Source organism: Chinchilla lanigera, unplaced genomic scaffold, assembly GCF_000276665.1.
Source record: "Chinchilla lanigera isolate Chin_1 unplaced genomic scaffold, ChiLan1.0 scaffold00012, whole genome shotgun sequence".
Taxonomy (NCBI): domain Eukaryota; kingdom Metazoa; phylum Chordata; class Mammalia; order Rodentia; family Chinchillidae; genus Chinchilla; species Chinchilla lanigera.
The window spans coordinates 11,139,896-11,162,245 of NW_004955413.1; the positions used below are offsets into that span (position 1 = coordinate 11,139,896).

A 22,350-nucleotide genomic window follows, 5' to 3' on the forward strand; every position below is an offset into this window, starting at 1 on the left:
AGATATCACAATTGTAAGAATCATGAGAATTTTCTTCACCTCTCTTGTAGGATAGTTGTTGCCTATATGGCTAGTGTTTTTATTGTTTTATTCTCTGAGAGGAGTGGACCATTCTGTTTTAGCTTTCTGAGAAAGACTACATGGAATATGTACATCTAATACAATGTTTATTTGAAATGTCTCATTATGTGTATTTTTGCTTGATTGATAGTTTGGCTGGGTATAGAACATTAGCTTGAAATGATTTTCTTTTAGAATTTTAAAGGCATTGCTTTTTAAAATCAAGGCGCATGTTTTATTACTTCTGTTGAGACATCTGAAGCTATTATTACTATTATTATTTTACTTCTGTCCCTCAGTGGAAGCTTGTAGAATCTAATAGTCTCCAGTGTTCTAAATTTTCATTGTTGCATGCCTTGGTCTGGATCTATTTATTACTGTTTGTTTATATTCATTGGACTCTTCTGTCTGACAATTCTTGCCCATATGTTCTGGGAATTTTTTTTTTTTCCCTCCTTCTCTTCTACTCTTCCTTTCATTTTCTTATTTTGTATGTAGTGCTGGAGATCACTGAACTGAGGGCCTTGTATATGCTAAGTGGGTACTGTACTACTGAGCCACATTCCCAGCCTTGGAGATTTTTCTCAAATGAACTCATTGATGATGTCTTATTTTTTTTTTTTTCCATTTTATCATCCCAATTTTCTTTTGCTTTGAACTTTGTCTTTGTGTGTGTGTGTGTGTGTGTGTGTGTTTTACTAGGAATCGAACTCAGGCTTTGCACTTGCCAGCTGGTGCTGTGCCACTGAGCTGTCTCCCCAGCCCTGAACTTTGTCTTTTTGATCATGTAGATTTCTTCAACTTTATCATCTAGTTGTATTTTTTTTAATTTCTTTTATCATATTCTGTCAATTTCTGCTTTTTAATTACTTGCCTATATAGTATTCTAGGACTCAAGTGGTTGTAATAGTAGAGTCAAAGGTGCAGTATTTTTCTGTTTAAATATTTTTTGGTGATTTTTTCTTTCTTTGCACCATCTGTGGGGGAATTTATGGAAGGAGAGGATTAGAGATTACTTCAGGCATTTACCTCTGTTTTGGTATGGCATTCATTTTTTTCTTTTTACTAGGGGTTGAACCAGGACTCACACATACTAGTTAAGTGCGCTACCACTGAACTATGGCCCTGGCCCTGGCCCTGGCCCTGACATATGTCTTTTTTTTTGGTTTTTGAGACAGGGTGTTGCTATGTAGTTTAGGCTGGTCCTGAACTCACTGTGTAGCCCAGACTCGCCTTGAACTCACAGCTGTCCTCCTGCTTCAGCCTCCCAAGTGCTGTGATTACAGATGTGCCCAAGCCATGCCCAAGCTACTACTTCTATTTTTAATTTCAGATCTTGTCTTCAAACTTTTGCTAGGCTTGGGGAGAGCAAGTATTCACTAGAATGTTCACTTATGTTCTATAGTACTGAGATCAGAGATCAACTGTTCTGTGATAATAGCTTCTGTGCAGTGCCTATAAAAACACTCCAAGAACTGGAAAGGACTCTATAAAAGGTAGTCTTACAACATTCGATTCTCTAGTGCAGAGACTTTTAGCCAACACTAAAAACCTAGTTGACTTATTCCTAGAAGATAAGTACATGGAGAAAAAATAAAGTGTCTTAAGAATATGGAAGTATTTGAGATTTTTGTGGTAGAAACAAAAACACTGGCAGTGAATTTCGATTAACCATGGACTGAGTAAATAGTAGTTACAAGCTGTGGAAGAGAATGAAAAATAAATTGTGAACTTTGTCCTTAAAAAAGATTACTAATATAAAGTGATAAGTAATGAAATGTGGTAAGTGTAATAATGCTATGAGTAAAAGATCTTGTGAGAATAATTGTACCTGGTTGGGGGCTAGCCATAGTGGGAAGAAAGGATAGTAAGGAGAGGTTGTCAGTGGTAAAATAGTTTAGGTGAAATCATGAATAGAATTTATTAGGTGAACCGTGGTAGTTTCTTTGGGATAGGAATAGAAGGTGTTGGCAGTCAGTTGTAGCAGTTGTCATATAATAGCCTACCATTTTCCTTTCCCACCTTTTTCCATCAGTCAAGGAAGCAGCAACTGTGTGAAGTGAGGATTAAAGTTCTGTGGGCTGGATCAGAGTACAGTCTGGATTTATGTTTCAGATTTCATTAGTTTTGTGAAGTTATTCTCTGAACCTGTTTGTGCTGTCACAAATTGGTAATAAAACCTGCTGTTGGGCCTAGTGTCCAAATTAATTGAGATAGTCTATTGATAGGGACTTATCTTCCCTATCAGGTATATATAAATATTTATAAACCCCCTCTACAATAAACTTACATTCCACTGCAGAAGTAATTTTATCTGTCCTTGTCTTTCCCAGTTTACCAATGCTTTGTTTTTAATGGGTAGATTTTCCCTGAGCTGCCCTCCGAGTTTCAGTTATGTTTTTGAAGAATTACTATGGCTTGAGTCAAGTATAACATTTTGTTTTCTGACATAATACTTAACAGTTTTCTATGCATTACATAGTTCATCTCGTGGAAAATGAATAATTACCTTTTTAATGTTCAGAAATTAAAAATACTTGTTACAGAAAAATTCAGACATATACAGAAGTAGAATAAAATAATGAATTCTTGTGCTCATCCCTCAGTTTAAAAATTTATCATTTCATGAGGTCAGTCTCCATTTAATTACTATATTCCTACCAACACCACCACAACACCCTTCATGAGTTTTAATAAATAATAACATTTAGTGTGGATAGAAATAACAAAGAATTGTGAAATTTTAGGAAGATAGACCAGGGAAGAAGAAAAGAAAACATGGATTCCAAAGCTGATGTGAATTGTCAGCCAAACAAGGTTCTTGTCTGTGGATTTGCCCTTTTCTTGATGGCAGTTTACTGCTGTCAAGGGGATGCTCTCAAACCTTTCTTGTTAATATGTGTACTTTCAGGCTGGGGTTTTTAATTTTTATTTTTTAAATCTTTTGTCCTTCATATTTTTTCTTCCTATGAGTGCCTACATTCTTTATTTGATTTTCATTAGCAATTAAATGTTGCAAGGTTGGGTGGGCGTCTGGCAGGGTATGAAATGTGATTTGCTGTGGGACCACTGACATACCTGAGGATGTATTTGTGACCATCTGCACTATGACAGAGAAAAAATTTTTATATTTAGGATAAATTATTTAAAGTAAGGTTTGTTGTTATCTTAGTTCTAGAGGTATTGTCAAGATTCAAAAATTTGATTGTAAGCTTTCACCATTCTCCTAGAGTTGAGCTGTTTTAAGGTTTAGATTCACTCTGGGGAAAATTTAATTATCATGGTATGAATTAAAATTAATTTGATCAAATTATTAGGATTTAAGCAACTTAATTTTGTAGAAATTACGAAATCAAAGTTGTCTTTATGATAAAAAATAGTATAAAAGGTTAAAAAAAGGCCTTGAGCAAAAGGTTGGCTTTTTTTTTCCCTTTCTGGACTGAAATGGAGGCTTGCTTTCAGGCGAATTCCCTGTTGTTTGCTCTGTGTGATTTGGCTCTATCTCTGTAACCGCTAATATGTGGCATGGACTTCAAATTGGGATCTGGATGTGCTCAAAGTCTGTACTGCAAGTCGGGATTCACAGGCATTATGTTACAAAACTGGCTTGCTGCCTTGTGTGTTCTTTTATTGTGTCCTAAGTAGCTGCATTGTTTGTTGCAATATATGCATTAGCTGTTGTCTGTCTCCAGTTTCCTGCAGGCTGACAAAGTGGGAGGGGCTTTGTTTGATACATAGCTGAGTTTTCACTGTGTGAGTTCTTGAGTGCACATTGCAGCCATCTTAATTACACTTTTGTGCAACTGAGACTGTGCAGCTGTCTCAAAATGGCTGCTAGCCTAGTCTTTGTAGCTGCTTAGGCAGCAAGTATGCCAGTGAGACTTGTCAAATGCATCAAGACCAGAGGTAAGAACCAATTGCTTTTTATCTTTTAATAGTTCAATTAAAATATTTGAATATAACTGGTTTTATATAGGGAGGCAAACTTAGAGCTTGATTGCTAAAATAGTTGAAATGTTTGCTAGAACCTGCAATCCTATATTGTGGAAACAGTATACAGGATAGTGAGGTCAAAGGTTAAATTCCTGTACTTTCTCACCAGTTTTTGTTCTGTCATTGCCAGAACATTTGATCACCCTGATGGTGCCTTTCTAGCCCTAATTAACTTAGTATTCCTTTTGTGTTGACTGTTTTTGTTTGATATTTATTTGTGGAAATTAAAACAATAAGTTATCTGAATAGATTTTTTAAAAAGCCATAAAACCATATTTTATACAAAAAGGCATGATTTCTCTCATGCTTTGTGAGGTATTTTGTGGCTTTCTGGAGAGGTAATACTATGTATTACTCTTAGAAAAAATTTTAATATTGTCTTTTTTTTTTTCTTTTGGATTTTTTGGGTTCAGATTTTTTTCATCATACAGACCCCTCCCAGTATCCAACTGTTGCATTTTTAATGGTACTTAATTTTTTTTCTTCAAATTATTTTTACTTAAATTGGCATTCAGATTCAGATTTTCAACTTAGAAATAAGTTCATATCTAGGCCTGGATCCCCCCCACCTTTTTGTATCCAGTGTATTCTGATGCCAATAGAGCTGGAGTAAATAATTGTTGTATTTAGGTCAGTGGTATTATTATATATATTTAAAAGTAATATAACTCAGTGATTTTGTAAATTCTGCTTCTGAATTTTAAAAAATCTTAGCTTTGTGAAGTAGAAACGTTTATTGAGATACTGTAAGTCCATAGTTATCTAGAAAGTTGGGAGAATGAAGCCCCCCCCCACCCCGTACCGGGAATCGAACTCATGACCTTGCGCTTGCCAGGCAGGCGCTGTGCTGCTGAGCCAAATCCCCAGCCCGAGAGTGAAGTTCTTATTCACATAGTATTTCAGAATGCAGAACAGTGTTTTGCTTTAAGTAGTGTTTAAATTGTCGTACTTATTAAGTGTTTTTTAAAATGGTATAGTGTACTCCTTTGGCATTACCAGTAAGTAAAGTATTATGAATATATCCCTGACCAATGTGACATAGAACAGTAAGTTCTGAACATTGTAAATAGAGTGACTGTCTAGAAACAGCAACTTTTTGTGTTGAATTCTTATGGAGGCCCTTCCACAAAGGGTATCTGGTGTTTTATTGTTGTATACTTATTTTATAGTGTACATTTATGTGTTTATTTTTCCTAAGTATATTTGATAAAATGAAAACATTTAGGTTGTTATGATTAAGAAAACCTTAAAATGAGATCACATGTGATTATGTTAGTGTATAGATTCACTTCATTAAAAAAAAATCCTCTTATGTAACTCCAGCTTTTAGGGCACTGTGGAATTTAATTTGAAAATTATTGTAGAATGTATCTTCATTATGTTCCTTTTTTATTTTGATGAAGGTAGACTATCAGATTTATAAGATTTTTGTTATAAACTCGTGTTTTTACTTGTTCTTAGGTTTTTAAAAATAAAGTATTTTTTCTTCACCTAAGGAACATGGAGAATTCTCATAATTTGAATATTAATTTATATAAATCATCCAGAAGTATGTGAACTTGTCCCTGAAAAAAGGAAAAAGAAAAGCACTTAAGTGTGGGGGATTATGTCCATCATTCCTTTAAGTGAAGTCTTGTTCTGCAGTATGACATAGAGAAATGGATGTACTATGAGACATTAATCACTTTATTTTTTATGCTTTTAGTGTAAATAGCTCACTTTCTTTTTTTTTGGTTTTTCTCCGGTACCAGGAACCGAACTCACGACCTTGCGCTTGCCAGGCAGGCGCTTAATAGCTCACTTTCTTAGAGGCAGGTGTGGAGGGAGAAGAGATTCTAGTATTCAAAATATATGTATGTATTTTTTTTTAAAGGGAGAAAAAACAAATTGCATATTGTTTGGAATATGCAAAGTAGTTTATCCCATTACCAGATATAGACATGCAAAATTAAACAATATAAGCCTTAACTGTTCCTTTCAATGAACTAATAGAAATTAGTAGTATAATTATCTTAGCTATCTCATGTATATATATCTTTTTTTCCCTTTTCTCTTCCCCATGAAGTATATGTATTTAAAAATGTATATATATATATATATTGTGAGCCACTGTTTTGTTTGAAATTCTTTAATGTTGGAAAAAACTGACTAGGTTGAAATTACTGAGTAATTTATGTTGATTTTCAGATTGGGAAATTTTTGTGGCATAATTACTTTGTTTTCAGCGGCTAACTATAAAATTTACTTTCACTGTTCATTAGATTATTACTTGTACATGGGGAAGCAAACCATCTGTGGTAACTGAAGATATTAATTCCTTCATTGCTGTATTGCATTTTTGCAACTGTAAACATAAACTAGACTAGACTTACTACTTTGGAGTTAGTGACAGTTTTCAAATTTTTATGCCAATTACAGGTTAGCTTATTATTCTGGGTAATTGTGGGCATATCTGGGAGTTGATAAAATCTAGGTCCTGAATTCAAATCAGGTTTTCATATTGTCACTTCTTTTTTTGTCCTTCTCATCTATGTACTCTTTTCATAAGCTTTTATTAGCATAAACCTGTAAGGGAAATGTTGGAATAGTGGAAGTGGATTAACGGAGGGTCTGAACCTGAATTTGCACCCTGTTTTAGCCATCTTTTTCTGATACTGATCAGCTTATTCTGTTTTCTGATTCTTATTTCCTTATCTATAAAATGGGGGAAAAAATTCAGTTTTTGCAAGCCTGTTGATAATGTGGATAATCATTTTATATACTGTTTCTTGATAGTACTGTGGAATGTTCTACAAATATACATCATTCTAATTTTTCTGGGAATATATGAATGCTTTTCATTTTAATGCTTCCCAATTGTCATATACTTTGTTGTGTGTGTCTAGAACAATAGAGAAAGTGTGGTAATTCCTCATAATTCATGCTGAGAAGCAAGAAGTTCTAAGCATAAGTATATCCAATAAGTAATATTATATATTCATGTTGGTGGTAGTGGGTAATCAATTTCTGTGTGTATATATGTATTTATTGTATGTATATGTATTTATTAAGTAAAGCCAATATAGAATGTTGGCATTAATAGGACTAGAGATGTAGGAGAAATGTTTTAGTTCTAATATGGCTGAGTCCTCCAAATATACTACAGAAAGTAACTTCTCTAGACAGATTATTTGAATTTAGAGACTAGTTTTATCAGTACAAATAAGAGTCTTAAGAATCGTAAAGTTTTCTTTCAGTGGCTACAAACTGGCAGCCACAAGACGTATTTTTATCTTTTAGCCATTGCCCCATTTCTGCAGCTGTTTACATTTAAAGTTGTCAGATTTCATACAAAAAGCTAGATATCTCACCTTTTGAAAAACAAGATAGAGCAAGGCTAGGCCTTCTTTTCTCCTTGAGAACAATGGTCTGCACTGAATAATACATGCTGTCCCTTTCAGACAGGGCTTACTCTTGCTTCACATTTGGTCCTCTTCACTGATTCATATTACTTGCCTGGTTCCTGTGGGCAGTTCCTTTTAAAAATCCCCATCCTACTTATTTAATGAAATGCTAGCAGCTTTAAATGTGTAAAATATAGCTTCTAATCTGGAAGAGAGTAAACATAAGTAAAATCTAGCCTACTTTACTTGGTAGGAGATGTAGAGTCAGTTTATTATTCTTGGAAAGAATGGCACCTTTTATAACCTTTGACTTTGTCTTAATTTTTATATTAGAGTACTATGGGGCTGATTGATATTAGGCAAAAGAAGAAATTCAAAGAAAAAGACCCCCCCCGCCCCGCGCCGCCCCATACCAGGGGTTGAACTCACGACCTTGCGCTAGCCAGGCAGGCGCTGTGCCGCAGAGCTAAATCCCCAGCCCCTAAAGAAAAGATTTTTAAATGTTCAGTAGAAACCTAAGAACCTTGAGGTCTTTTAATGTGATCATTCTTTTCTGAAAATACTACCACTTTTTTAAAGACATTACTGCTTACCAACTAGGTATATTAAAATGGTGAAATGAGATTGTATTCTAGATATTCAGTTTATAGAACAGATAAATGAAATAACATTTTTTTGTTTGTTTTTTGTTTTTATTTCTGGTACTGGGACTCAAACTCACAATCTCGTGCTTGCCAGGCAGGCACTGTGCCGCTGAGCTAAATCCCCACCCCCATGAAATAACATTTTATAAAAAGATTTTTGTTCAAATTAATTGAGCACATTTTAGTAATTAAAATGGTGAAGACATGTAAATACTTAAAAGTATTTTTTAACCACAAATGTTTCCAACAGAAAATTTTCTTAATTAGGTTATATAAGAGGCCATTATAAACTTTTTTTGTTTTTGTCTTTTTGAGACAGTCTCACTGTGCAGTTCAGGCTGGCCTTGAGCTCATTTTGTAGCCCAGGCTAGTCTTGAACTCGCAACAATCCTCCTGCCTCAGCCTCCTGAGTGCTGGGGTTACAGGTGTGCTTCACCATGCCTGGCTAAACATGTATTTTTGAGAAATCACATCTATTTAAATTTATTTATTTATTTGTTCGGGTACCTGGAATCACTCAGGACCTCGCGCTTGCCAGGCACATGCTCTGCCACTGAGCTATATCACTGGCCCCTGTTTAAATTTATTTATTTAACCATATCGATTATGTGAAGACTACTTTGATATACAAAACATGGTAGTTTATAATCTTGTTCTAACCAAAATTGAAGTTCTTCCTTTTCTAGTGCAAAAGCTAGTCTGTGTGTGTGTGTGTGTGTGTGTGTGTGTGTGCGCGCGCGCGCGCGCGCGCGCGCGGGCGGTGGGGGGTGGGGGATGGGGGTGGTGTGATGGGTGCTAGAACTCTGGACCTTCACACTGAGCTATATCCCAAACCCCCAGCTCCCACCCCATTTTTTAAAAGTTTGAGACAGCGTTTTGGTTAAGTTGCCCAGTCTGGGCTCAAACTTGTCCTCCTGTGCTTACGTCACTCAGAGTGCTGAGGTTATGAAAAGCAAGCTTCTTAACATAGAATACCATGAGGTTGGTAACTTCAAGGAAGTCCTAAAGGAATTCTTTTTTGGAAAATAGCTTTCAAATAAAACTGTAATGAACTTTTGAAAAAGCAGTTAACTTGCATAGGAAACATGGATTCCCCTGCTTTTACTATTCACAATTCCAAAAGAAAAAGATTTGGGAGAAAGGATAACATTTATTTAAGTACGCAGCAGTTTAAAAAAATCATTAAAAAAATCCTTCAGGTAAACTTTCACAGGTTTTCTTGTTGGTGATTTGTAACTAACATGAATATGGAAATAGCCCAGGCACCTTGCTTTGTGATTGAATCTTTATGGCTGTAATGAGAGAGGAAGGTTAACATTAGAGAGCCACCGAAGTCTTTCGTGTCTGCCTGAGAGTCTCTTGTGAAGTAAGCCGGATTCAGCTACCATTAAAACTTACCTGAGTGATGCTTTCCTTTGCCTGGAAGTAGAAGTACTTATAGGAGTGCACAGTGGAAAGCATTAGTACAGAAGTCAGAAAAGATTATTTCTGCTCTGATACTGCCGTTAATTGTACAGTTTTGGATAAATTATGAAACCTCTTTGTTCCGTTACTTGACCATTAAATGAAAAGTAGTTGGACTAGATAAAGAATCAGAAAAGAATACCAGCATTGCATTTAGATAGGGTGAATCCATCTTCTTCCATTCAGTAGAGGCTTTATGAGAAATATTTATGTAGTGCACTGAGTACAAGTTCTATTTATATAGTAAGTCAGTAAGTCCATTATTTTTATGGGATGAGGCAAGTTACTTATTTCCAGAACTTTAGTTTTTCTTCTTTTAAAAATGTGGGTGGAGAATGTCTACCACATAGTGTTGGTATTCTGATCTAAATGAGGGTAACATATACAGCACCTAGAGCGGTGTATGGCAGAAGATAGGGGTGAGGTAAATATTAGTTACTTATTTCTCACAAGGTTCCTTTTAGTACAGCTCCTCCCAACCTTCCCCGGCCCAGTCTATCACTATTTGAGAAGAGTGGAATTGGGAATAGATTACTGGGTACTATTGAAAAGGATCTTTAGAGGGGTGTTGACAGTCTGGCTGATTCACGGTAAAAATGCTAGAGAACAAGGTTTTTAGAGTCTGAAAGTGAAGGCCTTAAACAGCCTATAAGGGACAAAAAAAAAAAAAAAGAATTTTCATTTGTGTTAAGGTTGCGTGGCAGAGTAGAAATAAAGAGAATTACGAATTGATCAAGTGACTCAATAAGTGTAAGAAGTATTTGTTATGCATGTATTATTTGCTAGACAATTTGCTGTTTTTGTTGCTTGCTTGGTGTACAAGATCTCTGCCCTCATACAGTTTACATTTGTGGGAGGAGTGGACAGACAAAGTCAGTGTGTGTGTGGGTGTAATGAGAAATTACAAATGAGAGATTGTGAATGCTGATGGGTAGGGTAGTGTAGTTAGCTAGGAGCTGCATTAATACTACTAAGAACATGGTCTGTGGTCAGTTCAAGAACTCTTGTTCCTTGTCTTCCTTGACATAAAAGCTGAAATTTAGAGAGTGCAGAAATTTCTGTATCAGTGAGATAAACTTAATTTTTTCAGTTAAATCAAAAAAATAAAAATAATTGAGGCTCATATTTTGCCTTTTTAATTTCATTTTCTTTGTAATTCATTTTCATTGTATTTTATGAAAATACTGATCTGTGGTGGGTTAGAAATAAAAGACTGGTCTTTACTGTTACTAGTTTGAAAAGTGGTAAGCTAGATTCACAACTTCCAGTTTTGGCACTTTAAAAAAAAAATGATACTGGGATATGATACTGGGAATTGAACCCAGGGCCTTTGCACTGAGCTATGTCCCTAAACCATCTTTTTTTTTTTTTTTAATTTGTACCAGGAATTGAACTCAGGACCTTGTTCTTCCCAGATGGGCACTTGTGCTGCTGAGCTACATCCACGGCCCACCTTTTATTTTTTGAGACAAGGTCTTGAGCTAATTTGCCCAGGCTAGGGTCTAATTTTTAATCCTCCTGCCATAGCCTCATATATTGAGCTTTTTTTGATTGATTAATTTGCTGTCAGGTGATTATTTGACTTTGAAAATAATATTAAATGTTTGTTATAAATATTGAACTAAGTGATTTTATCTTCTTTGATTTTTCAAGTACTTTTATTCAAATTTGGATGTATATACAAGTAGGAAGAGAAGAATCATCTAAAAAAATTAAAACCAGGGAGAAATGCAATACCTAGATAATTTCTAAGGCCTCTTTTCTAACTCTGAGATTTTATAATAAATATAAGGTACAAAAATCTCTTTGACTAAGACATTTTCTCCCACCACTATTAACTGTATGATTTATATCCTGTGAATTACATCATATGTTTGTCATTTCAACTGCTACATACATCCTAAGAAAAGAATATAGTTGTTTGAGGAAATCAGTCATTTTCTATCATTGATTACCTAGGTAACATTTATGTTTATCTATGTATTAGAAACATGACATTTGCTATTTATACATGGCAACAATTTTTCTTACTATTTAGAGCCTCATCCATATTATGCAATGGGGTGTCTTAAGAAGTATGTTTTAAGATAACTAAAGCCAGGTTAAAAAGTATACCTGGTTAGCATTTTAAGTATGTTGTCATTTTTATTATAGTTTTAGACGTGAAACTAAAGTTTTTGGATTACTTGAAAGTGAAATTTAATGTATCTACACTCTTAACCAAATAAGTGGAAAAAAATGGTGGCGATGGAGAAATACCTATTAGTAGGTAATAAAGTTAAAAAGAAGAAGAAGAAAAAGGAAAATTTTAGAAAATCTTACCCATAGGTAATGACTCAATTCTTGCCCAGTCAGATCTGGCCAATAAAAACAGCACACCAGTGATGTAGTTTCAAAAGGAATATGGCACTGACAAAAGCTGTTCTTGCAAAGGTACTTACAGTTTAACATGTGTGAGTTTTTATACTAAGCACAGGATTTAGTGATATTAGTTAGTGATAAATGTGAGTAGTGGTACCCGAAGATGCACAAGTCTTACTTGATAAAGATCATATGGTTTAAGAGCAAGTCTATTTAATAATAATTACTATTTAATTGATTAGTTAATGATATTTGAAAAGTAGTTGTAGAGTAGAAAAGATAGTATTTAGGTAATGTGAATTATAATTTATATTTTTAATTATTGATTAAAAAATTGTAGCCACAGAATTTCATGTAATTAGTCTATGCCACAAGTAAGCTAAAGCTTTTTAATATTTCTGTTAAAATACTTGTGTAGTGGCAGTAGAATGTTTTCTTTTGTTATCTGGATTTGAACTATATTAGTCAATAGATAGCTAGATGTATTCTAGAACCAGTCAGTGCCTATTGGGGGAACAAATGGGGAGGGTTTACTCAGCAGTACTGCCCTATAGTTTGGTCTTGAAATAAGGACTGCTTTATGTAAATTTTCTGACTGTTGCCTGCTAGCTGTAACTGCAGTCAGGCTGCACTAGGGTGGCAAATAATATGTGTCATGGATTTTCTGTTTGGAATGTATAAGAATTCAGCCTTTTGGACTGAAAGAACAGAGTTGATACATTAGAATAAAGTAGTAAGACCTGCACAACTGACAGTGAATGCATGGAATAGTGAGAAGGCATAAGCCTTTTAAGGTTTTCCTTCTCCTTCTAGAGATCTGTGCTTATTGATACTATTGGGTAATGTGTGGGAGGTACTTAACTGCACACAGTTGCTGCAGACCCAATAGTTGACAGCATAGAAAGCAGTACAAAGAATTCTTATTCTAGGCATTTTCACTTGAAACAATCATTTTGAAGATATACTTTATGTATTCTGTGAGCTTCATTGACATATTGAATGACATTTTTTTGGCTTTTGTGGTTAATGGGATGTTTGCTGCACAAACTATACAACAGATGTGAACCACTGTTTGAAAGGAATTTTGCTATGTAGCCAACCTACTGTATTCCTGTTTTTTTTTTTATAAATATGAATCAAACAAGAAATTTAGTCTCAAGAAGGCTGACCTAGAAGTCTGCATTAGCTTTTAATGTTCATACAGATGAACTAAATAGCAGTGATTTACAGAAGAGGAAGTCCTTTCACAGTGTCCAGCTTCCCACAGGTAAGATATTCAGGTCCTTTTTGTAACACCTCCTTATCCCCTCAGGCTTTGTATCTTTTTTTTTTTTTTTTGGTTTGGTTTAGTTCTTGTAACAAGATTAGGAGAAGATTTATGTTAATATTCAAGAGATTTTGAATGCCATATTTAGATTTGGTGTTTTAAAAGATGTCATTTTCACCTTTTTACAATTTTTTCACATTTGAATTGAAATGAACAATAGTGGGGTTTATATGAATATTACTCGTGTACAATATGTTCATATTACATACAAATCAGTTTTAGATCTCTGTTACTATATTTTTACTTGGCACTGACACCAATTGGTATATGCAGAAAGATGACATTTTTTGTAACTTTGAAGTTTTAGTTTAAATTTACCACCTTGAGTTCGCTGTTACAAATTAGATTGTTTATGCTTTTACCTTTGGCTCATTGATATATATTAGATAATACATATTTACACAAATAAAGTCAAGTTTTCTAGTTCTACCCCTACTTAGTTCTTTTCCCTATATTTAAATTTTTCAGAATTTTAACAAATTAAATTGAATCTACAGTGAAAATGAATGTATTAATTAGAAAGTCTGTTGAATGTTAATATTTTACTTAAGAGTAAAGAGTACACAGGCATTTATTTTTTGTGTGTGCCTGGAATACTGTAAAAAGAGAAATAAAATCCCAATAAAATTAAAAACAACTGTATAAATAACATAGTATCATAAATGTAAATATATGAGGGTATATGTTCATAAAAAATGTGAATAGGTGTGTTCAATAATATCAGTATGTCTGGAGAGAAAATATAAATATTTTTGGGGAATAGGTGTAAGTAGGACAAAGTGAAAAGTGATAGTGAGGTTGCTTAAGTGGGAGAAATGATTTATATTAGGCAGGTCTCTGTTCTTTGCTTCCCTCTCCAGGAGTTAAACAACAGACATTTTGAGTTTTGCAACTTTTAAGTGTTAGTCTTAGATGGGACTTTCTGTTCTTTAGGTTGTGAAAGGTAACTGGTCACTCATTTACTACATGGTTGTATACTTAAAAATTGGAAGCCTGCTCTGACAGACACCACACTCATGTTTGAGGGACATAAACTGTTAGCTTTTGATTTGCCTGGATTTTTAAATAATTTTAATGTATAGTCTTTTAAATATAATGATTTATATATTCTGTGTGTTTCATCTCAGTAAACAATTTCAGTGGGATTGACAAAATGTGTTTGAGAGAAGGTCCATGATTTCTCTTGGTATGAAGAACATCATACATCTGAAAATGTGGGTAAATTTTTTTTCATACTTTTCTAGAGCCATTTATTTGGGACATTGTTGGGCTGGGAACATTGAGATGGACTGGTTTTTAGAGGGAGTTGCTGGACCAAGATAGAGGAATTTATTGAATGTTTTCAGAGTTGGTCAGGGCTTATAGCAAAGAAGGAAAATGGAGGTAAGATGGAGGAGTGTTCTGTGCATTGAATTTAAGAGGAAACGTTTGGGGGCTGGGGATTTAGCTCAGCGGCACAGCGCCGGCCTGGCAAGAGTGAGGTCATGAGCTTGATTCCTGGTACCGGAAAAAAACAAACAAACAAAAAGAAACATGTAAGACAGAGGAAAATCGTGAAGATAAAAGTATAATCCTTTTTTATTTTTTATTTTATGCTGGGAATTAAACCCTTGGCCTTTACGCTGAACTGCCTCCTCAGTCCTTAATTCTTACTTGGAAGCAAGGTCTTCTAAGTTGCTAAATTATCCAAGTTGGGCTTGAATTTGGAATCCTCCTACCTCAGCCTCCCAATGTTGGGATTATAGGCATGCACCACCATACCTGGCTAAAGTGTATAATCCTTAATATTATTGAAGTTGAGTGTAAGTGATCCAAAATTTGGGCATGATAGTATGAGTTTTTAGTTCTTACTATTTCTCTTAGGCAGTAAAAATTTATTTAGTAAGCAGTGTAAAGTCACAAAATCTTTGAAATGAACTGAAAAGGGTAAATAGTTCTAACAGTTCATTTGGCACAGGAATCTACCATTTAAACATTCCTAATAGGTTGTTGTCCATTATCTCCTTCAGCATAAAATGACAAAAGAAGGCATCTTTGATTTCATAAGACAGTTCTTTTTTGTTGGATACTGACAACCTAACATTTTCTGAGACAAAGTTACTTTTGCCTTTCCACTCCCTTCTATCCTGTCTTTCTGAAGTCATGAAATTTTTTCCTTCTGTTTTCTAGGTTAAATATCCTTTATTTTTCCAAAGTATTCCCAGTGCAGTATGTTGTTCCAGATTGTTAGTGTGGTCATCCTTTTGTTTACCTTGAAGTTATTATTAAAGACTCCATCTGATATATTCGGAGCCAAACGTAACACTCTTATGAATAGCTCTGTTCTCTGTAATCTTCTATTCTGTAATTTAACTTTGTAGTAACATTTATTTGGTAGCTACTTTGCACTGTTCAATTTGCGTTTAACATTCTTTAACCTTTTCTTATATTTCACTGATAATTTATTTTAATACTTGAATGTTTGAGCTGAGTAGATTTCCTTATATTTATGTTTTTTATAATTTCTAATATTGTTTATTATGTTTCTGTGGATCTTTCTTGCTATATTTCTCTCATTGCATAGATTTTTTTTTTTCCAAAAAACTGGCACGGTTTCTTTGGTTGCTGGCAATTTTTTGAATTTTCTGTCATCATTTTCTGCTTTTATTTCAATTCCTTGCCCTTTGGTCTTTTCTAGTGCTTTGAAATCAATACCATATACAATTAAGACTTGGTTTCATCTGAATATCATTTTTCATTTTAGTTGAATTTCCTAAGTGGTATGCTGTTAGTACCTTGTTATTTTTCCAGGAAATCCACCTTGTTTTTTGGGTTTGTTTTTGATCCAAGTTTTTTTTTTTTAATTTTTAAGGAAATAATTTTTCTTTCATCCTGTTTGTATGTTTAACTTTATTAGTTTACAGCCAGAGACTATGGCTTTCTGTGATTTATGTTATTTTTTTGGTCTTTGAATTTATTTAAGATTTCCTTTTCTGCATAATAAAGGTCAATATTAATATTTCTTTTGGATATAGATGCTTGTAAAAAGTTTATGTGTGGTGTATATACACTTCTACCTATTTTTCTGTTGTGGCATGTTAATTGGGGGTTGCATTCATTTTATTTTTTCTTCATTTGTAGACATCAGAAAAAGGGTGTGTATCTTTATAGATTTATTATTTTCTTTCTGAACATTTTTAGAACCAGTTTTGCTGTGCTTGAGATATTTTTTGAATGTATTAAAGGTACATATTTCTAGTGGCAGAACATGTCCTTTTTATACCATTACTTGACTTTTGACTTTGAATTATTTTAATACATAAAAACCTTCCGTTATGCATAGGTTTTATAGGAATAAATACTTTATAGAGGGGTTAGGATTTGCATATTATGGCATTCTTTATCCTTTAATTATTCAGCTTTTCTATGCTGTTCTATGATAAGGTATGTCTCTTATTTATAGTACCTCTAATTTCTTTTGTTTGCGTGTGTTTTAACTGGCCTGAAACCTAGCTAGCTTTTTGATAGTTTTTTTTTCCTTTTCCCATATTCTGCAACTCTGAAACCTGCTAGCTTCCCATGTTGTAATTATCTAGGATTTTAGTTCAGAATATTTATTGTAAAGATTATGAGTCCTCAATTATTTCAGTCTATGAGTTTACCTTTTTTTTTTTTTTAAGGTAGCATGGCTGGTTCCCTTATATGAGTTCCTTCTTAGAGTCTTTTGCTGTTTTATACCTGCAGTATATCTTCATGTAGTTGTTTTACTAGTGGTCTGTTTTCTCAATCTTTGCTTAGACATAGTAGATGTATCTTTATTTTTCCATTCTTGCTGAGTACTAAGTTGGTTGGTAGTAGAACTCCAGGATAAAAATAACTTTTCCTTTCAACTTTGAGGATACTATTCTTTTAGTATTCTGTATTGTTGATGACAAGTCTGATGTCAGTTTAATTCATGCTTTGTAAATTCTTCTTTTACCCTAAGTTATTAATACTGGTTTTCTGAAATCATCACATATATGTAGGTATCAAACTTTTTAAATTTGCATGTTTTAGTTTAGTCTGTCTTGGTATTCAGTAGGCCTTAACTGTTGGAAAACTTGTACAGTTTTTCAACTCTGAATTATTTTTCTTTCTTTTTTTTTTTGTTGCCTCCAACTTGTCTTCAATTAAAACTTATACTTCAGGGTATACTCCCTCATTTCTTCCTTCCTTCCTTCCTTATTTCCTTCTTTCCTTCCTTCCTTTGTTTGAAACAGGGCTGCAATATGTAGCGTAGGCTGACCTTTAACTCACTGTGTAGCCCAACCTGGCCTTGAACTCATACAAATCTCCTGCCTCAGCCTCCTGAGTGCTGGGATTACAGGCTTGCTGCACCATGCCCAGTTTATCCCCCTCATTTCTGAGATTTACTTTTTCTGTTGTTTGTAAAATGTTATTAGAGAATACATGGTCTTGATAAATTAGGTCATTTCAACATCTGTTCATGAAGCTCATTTTTCAAATTTTGGAGATTTCATACTGATTTCGTATTACTATATCTGTCCTTATTTGATAAGTAGCGTCTGGTATACACTTGAGGACTTTTGGATGAACTATTTTAAAGTGTATTGTGTTCTTTTTGCTATTAGCTAAGTGTTCTTGTTTATTGGTTTGTTTTGTTAGGTTTGGCACCTAGTCTTGTTTTGCCTTTGTAGGGATTGAGCCCCATGGTCTAGTGCATTTTTGGCAATGTGCTCTGTCATCGAGCTACATCCCCAACCTTTTTAAATTTTATTTAGAGACAGGATTTTGCTAAATTGCTAAGCAGTCCATGCTGGGTCAAATTAGTGATCTTCTTCATCCTCCCAGAGGGTTGGTATTAAGCTCGCACCAGCACACCCGGCTTTATTTATTTTTTGTGGTTCTGAGTATTGAACCCAGGGAACAGTTTTCTACATCTCCAGTCTTTTTTTTTTTTTTGAAAAGGATGTTGCTAAATTACTCAGGCTGGGGGAGAACTTGAGATCTTCCTAGTTTAGCCTCCTGAGTAGCTGGGTGTTATGGTTGATTCATTGTGTCAATTTGAGAAGTTAGTTTAAGTGACTCAGCAGGGGGCCGGGGTTCTCACTTTGTAAATATCCCAAGTCTGTGCAACAGGAAGGCAGGGAGAAGGTGTGAGTGCTACAAACCTGCTTATAATATAAGGAAGGAAAAGAGATTCGCTTGCTCCCTCTTTTGCTGTTGTTGCTTTTGCTGTCTTCCATGAACACATGCTCCTCAACCCCTCTACTCTGCCTTGGAGCCAGCTTAATACCCACTGAAATCTCCACAATCTAAATAAACCTTTATTAGTGAGCTAAATAAACCTTTCCTCCCATAATTTTGAGTGTGAATATTTTGTCTCAGCAAAAAGAAAAGAGTATCTAAAATCCTGGGATTACAGGTGTGCACTGTCACTGTTGGCTTGGTTATACTTCTGGTATTTGAGCTTTTTCTTTAACTTCGGGTGCATGCTGACAACTCAGGTGATTGTAGGGATGTGGAAGTGTACATTGTGCACATGGTACGTGCTGGTAATTTATCTTTTGGATAGTGACTTTCTTGTGCCTTGTGGAGCTCAGTGTTGGCATGAGGCAGTATTTAAGAAATTATGGTGCACCCCCAGTGTTTGCCTTACCAATACGAGTTCTACACTGCATTTTTTGTGCACTTAATAATATTTCTTAGTGTTTTGTGGTTGTGAGAGATCTGTCACATTCTTTAAAACTTCTTATTGTGCTTTAGTGGGAATTCAAGTTTTTTTTTTTGGACTTTTTGAGACAGGGTTCTTGTTAGCAGTTCAGTTTAGCCTTGAGCTCACCTGGAACTTGCAATGATACTCCTGCCTCAGCCTCCTGAGTGCCAGGATTACAAACATGAACCAGTACGCCTGGCTCAAGTATCTTTTGAAGATATTTTGCTATTACAGTGCAGCAGCAGGCATCCTGATACATTTCATTTTAAAAATATTTATCTTAAGGTGGATGTCTCAAAGTGTGTTTTAATATGTCACCGTTGATGCATAGTTCTATTTGCCCCTCTTAGAAATGGTCGACAGTTAATTGCTTAAACAGTATATGCAACTATTTACTTCTCTACAGTAATGTTTACCATAAATTGTTGCTGGTCTGATGGCTAAAAATATATTTTCATTTTTTGTTATTGTTTTCATTGATTTTTAGTAAAATTGAACATCTTATCCTTGTTTTAAGAATTGTCTGTTGGTACTTACGTTTTTCTTGAGTTTGTCCTTTTTTAAACTAATGTGTATTTCATATTTTGGATACTAGTCCCATATCACTATGCTTTTTTTTACAAGTAATTTTAAGAATGTATTGTTAATTGTAATACTTCATGTACTTTACAATTATTAAATTTTATCTAGTCTATTTGCTGTTGTACTCATATTTGAACTATTTTGATCCGTTCCCAGCCATTCATTTAAAAATCTCTTTCCAGTTAATTTGAGATGGTTTCTCAGTCATATATTATATTCAATACCTAACTTACAATTTACAAAATTCACCTTAAAGGAGGAGATAGTTTATTTTGGTTCAGAGTTGGAGAGGTTTCAGTTCATGATTAGCTGCTCCAAGGCATAATCATGGTGGCAGGGTGCACAGGAGGAAAGCTGCTCAACTTACGGCATCCAGGAAGAGCAGTTAAGAGGAAGGTGCCAAGGACCAAGTATAGTCCCCAAGGTCATGCTTCCATGACCTCTTTGGACACACCTAGAAATGTGCTTTACTGATCTAGGTGTCCCTCAAGTCAGTCCAGTTAACAGTCAAGATTAACTGCTACAGTAGTTACTGCTTTGTCATATACTGTCACATCGAAGAGGGCAAGCATTCTTTATTACTTCAGAGTTTTAAAATTTCCCCATAGACATTGACATATACGTGTGTGTGTATGTGTGTGTATTTGAAATGGTGGGGATTGAACCCAGGAGAGCTCTGACACTGAGCCCAATCCTTTTTATTCCTAATGTTGAGGGCAGGGTCTTGCTCAGTTGACCAGATAGCTCTCAATACATTGATCCTTTGCCTCAGCCTCCAAAGTACCAGGGATTACAAGTGTGTGCGCGCACTGTGTGTATGTGTGTGTGTGAGACAGAGAGAGAGAGACAAAAAAGTCTCACATTTTGTCAAATGCTTCTTCTGCATCTTCTGAAATTATGTGATTTCAATCATTCTTTCAATATCATGTGTCACATTGACTGATTCTCATAAATTGAACCGTGCTCACACTTCTGAGATAAACTACTTGGTCTCACATGATATGTGATTCTTTTAATGTGGCACTAACACGGTGCCTGAACACATATTAACTTTAAATATTTGTTATGGTACAAAAATTATGTAAATGAACTTTTGGGTAGAATTTCTTTTAATAAATTTACCCAGGAAAAATTGATACTTTCTCCTACATTGTTGTATATGTAATAAAACACTAATGTTTCACTTTTTTTTTTTTTTTTACACCTTACTGAATTTCTTTTATACAAATACTTTTAGGTAGCTTTTTCTTACTATTCTGAATGAAGTGTTTTCTTTATTGTGGCTTCTGACATGAGCTTTTACTGATTTATTTAGGCAGGATTTCTACATTGTTAAGTACAGTATCCTACACTTTGTTTCTGCTTTCAGTGGAACTCTTATGGTGTTCTACCGATAGAAATTTCTTGTTGTTTGGAAGTGATCTTTACTAGCTTAAGGAATGCTCTTTATGTTCTTGTTTATTTTTATCAGTGTTATTTTTTATTTTTATCTAGTAAATAAATGTTGAAACATAGTGGTTTTTTGATTTCTATTGAAAAACAACAGTTTTAGTAATCTTTTTGGATTTTTAATAAAATTTTCTAATATGCTTACATTTTAAATTACTAGAGGAGTTTATAATTGACAAACCATGCAGTCTAGTGTATAAAAGTTATCTCATCCTTTAGTAGTTAAACAGGCAGTTAGAGATAAACATATTTGAGGGAAATGTAATTTCTTGTCTCAGGACTTTAAAGATCTGATATTGTCGTGGTCAGTTCCCACAGACTGCTTGCTGTCCTCTTCTTTCCAAGGACTGTTTTTACAAAGTATTGAATTTTTTTTTAATAACAGTGAAGTGGCTGATCAAAAACTTTTTATTACTAGAAAAATAGCTCCAGAATATTTATCTTACAAAAGACAAGATATTAAAAAATTTTGAAGATAAATATAAGGATTTGGAAATACTGAGTTTGTGAACCCTTGAAAGAACTTATTTGTACTTACTGCTTTTATCACTCTAGGAACTTAGGGTTTTTTCTTTCTTTTTCCTCTTCTCCTTTTTCAAATTCTGGAGGCTCTAGGCTCAGTTTAACTATTTTCGTTTGGCAGAGTGCCAGATTTCCAAAGCTCTGAACTGAGCATGCTGCTGTTGCTTAGCAACTACTTGTGAAGTCTTGTGGCCATAACTGAATTATAAATAGTGTTATGAGCAGAAGTATGACTGAAATTGAGATTGGAAAGAAAGGCATACTCTTGTCTTGCAGAGTCAGTTTTCAGCAATCTGGCTTATGAAATTGGGAGTATAAACCCTATGAAGAAAATAACAGGGCCACTATGGAGGTCTTTTTTTAAATTAACATTTGAAAGTCTGCTGTTTTGATTGTTAGGATTAAGCAGTTTATAGTGGAGGCAACCGTTGATGGAAACTAGAGAACTTTTCCAAATTTTGATGGTCATATGTGTAGAATACTCATCCATGGTATTTTACTGCCTGTATTTCTTTTCATACATGTATGGTTTACTATGTATGTATATATATTTATGGTATATATATGGTTGTATACAGTGTTTTCTGTTAGATTATATTCTTGTACTTTAAATTACATCATGTTTTTGCAGTGTCTTAAAAATTGTCCTGCAGTAATGGGTCTGATGAATGCTGGATACATGAGCAAAGCCAACCTATTTTATCATTACTTAGAGTGCAGTACATTTTAGAGTAGGATTTATTAAAATGTTACTAGAGAATCAAAACTTGAAGAATCTTTTAGGTCTTTAACTTCCTTGTATTTCATATGCAAAACTTTACCTAAAGATGGTAAATTGTTTTCTGAAGATCTCCACCCTGATCTGCCCCC

At 34.4% G+C, this 22,350-nt stretch overlaps 1 protein-coding gene across 2 annotated transcripts in view; it reads left to right on the forward strand.

Moving 5' to 3' along the window:
* Atf7ip (activating transcription factor 7 interacting protein) overlaps nt 1-22,350 on the forward strand; it is a 144,419-nt gene that overhangs the window by 22,527 nt on the left and 99,542 nt on the right. The window contains exon 1 of one of the 2 annotated variants that reach the window (XM_005378989.2): nt 3,888-3,966. The exons of the other annotated variant lie outside the window; for it this stretch is intronic. Coding sequence (XP_005379046.1) covers nt 3,950-3,966 — 17 coding nt within the window. The 5' untranslated portion in view covers nt 3,888-3,949. Of the gene's footprint in view, nt 1-3,887; nt 3,967-22,350 lie in introns of those variants that run through there. 2 annotated transcript variants of the gene reach the window in all.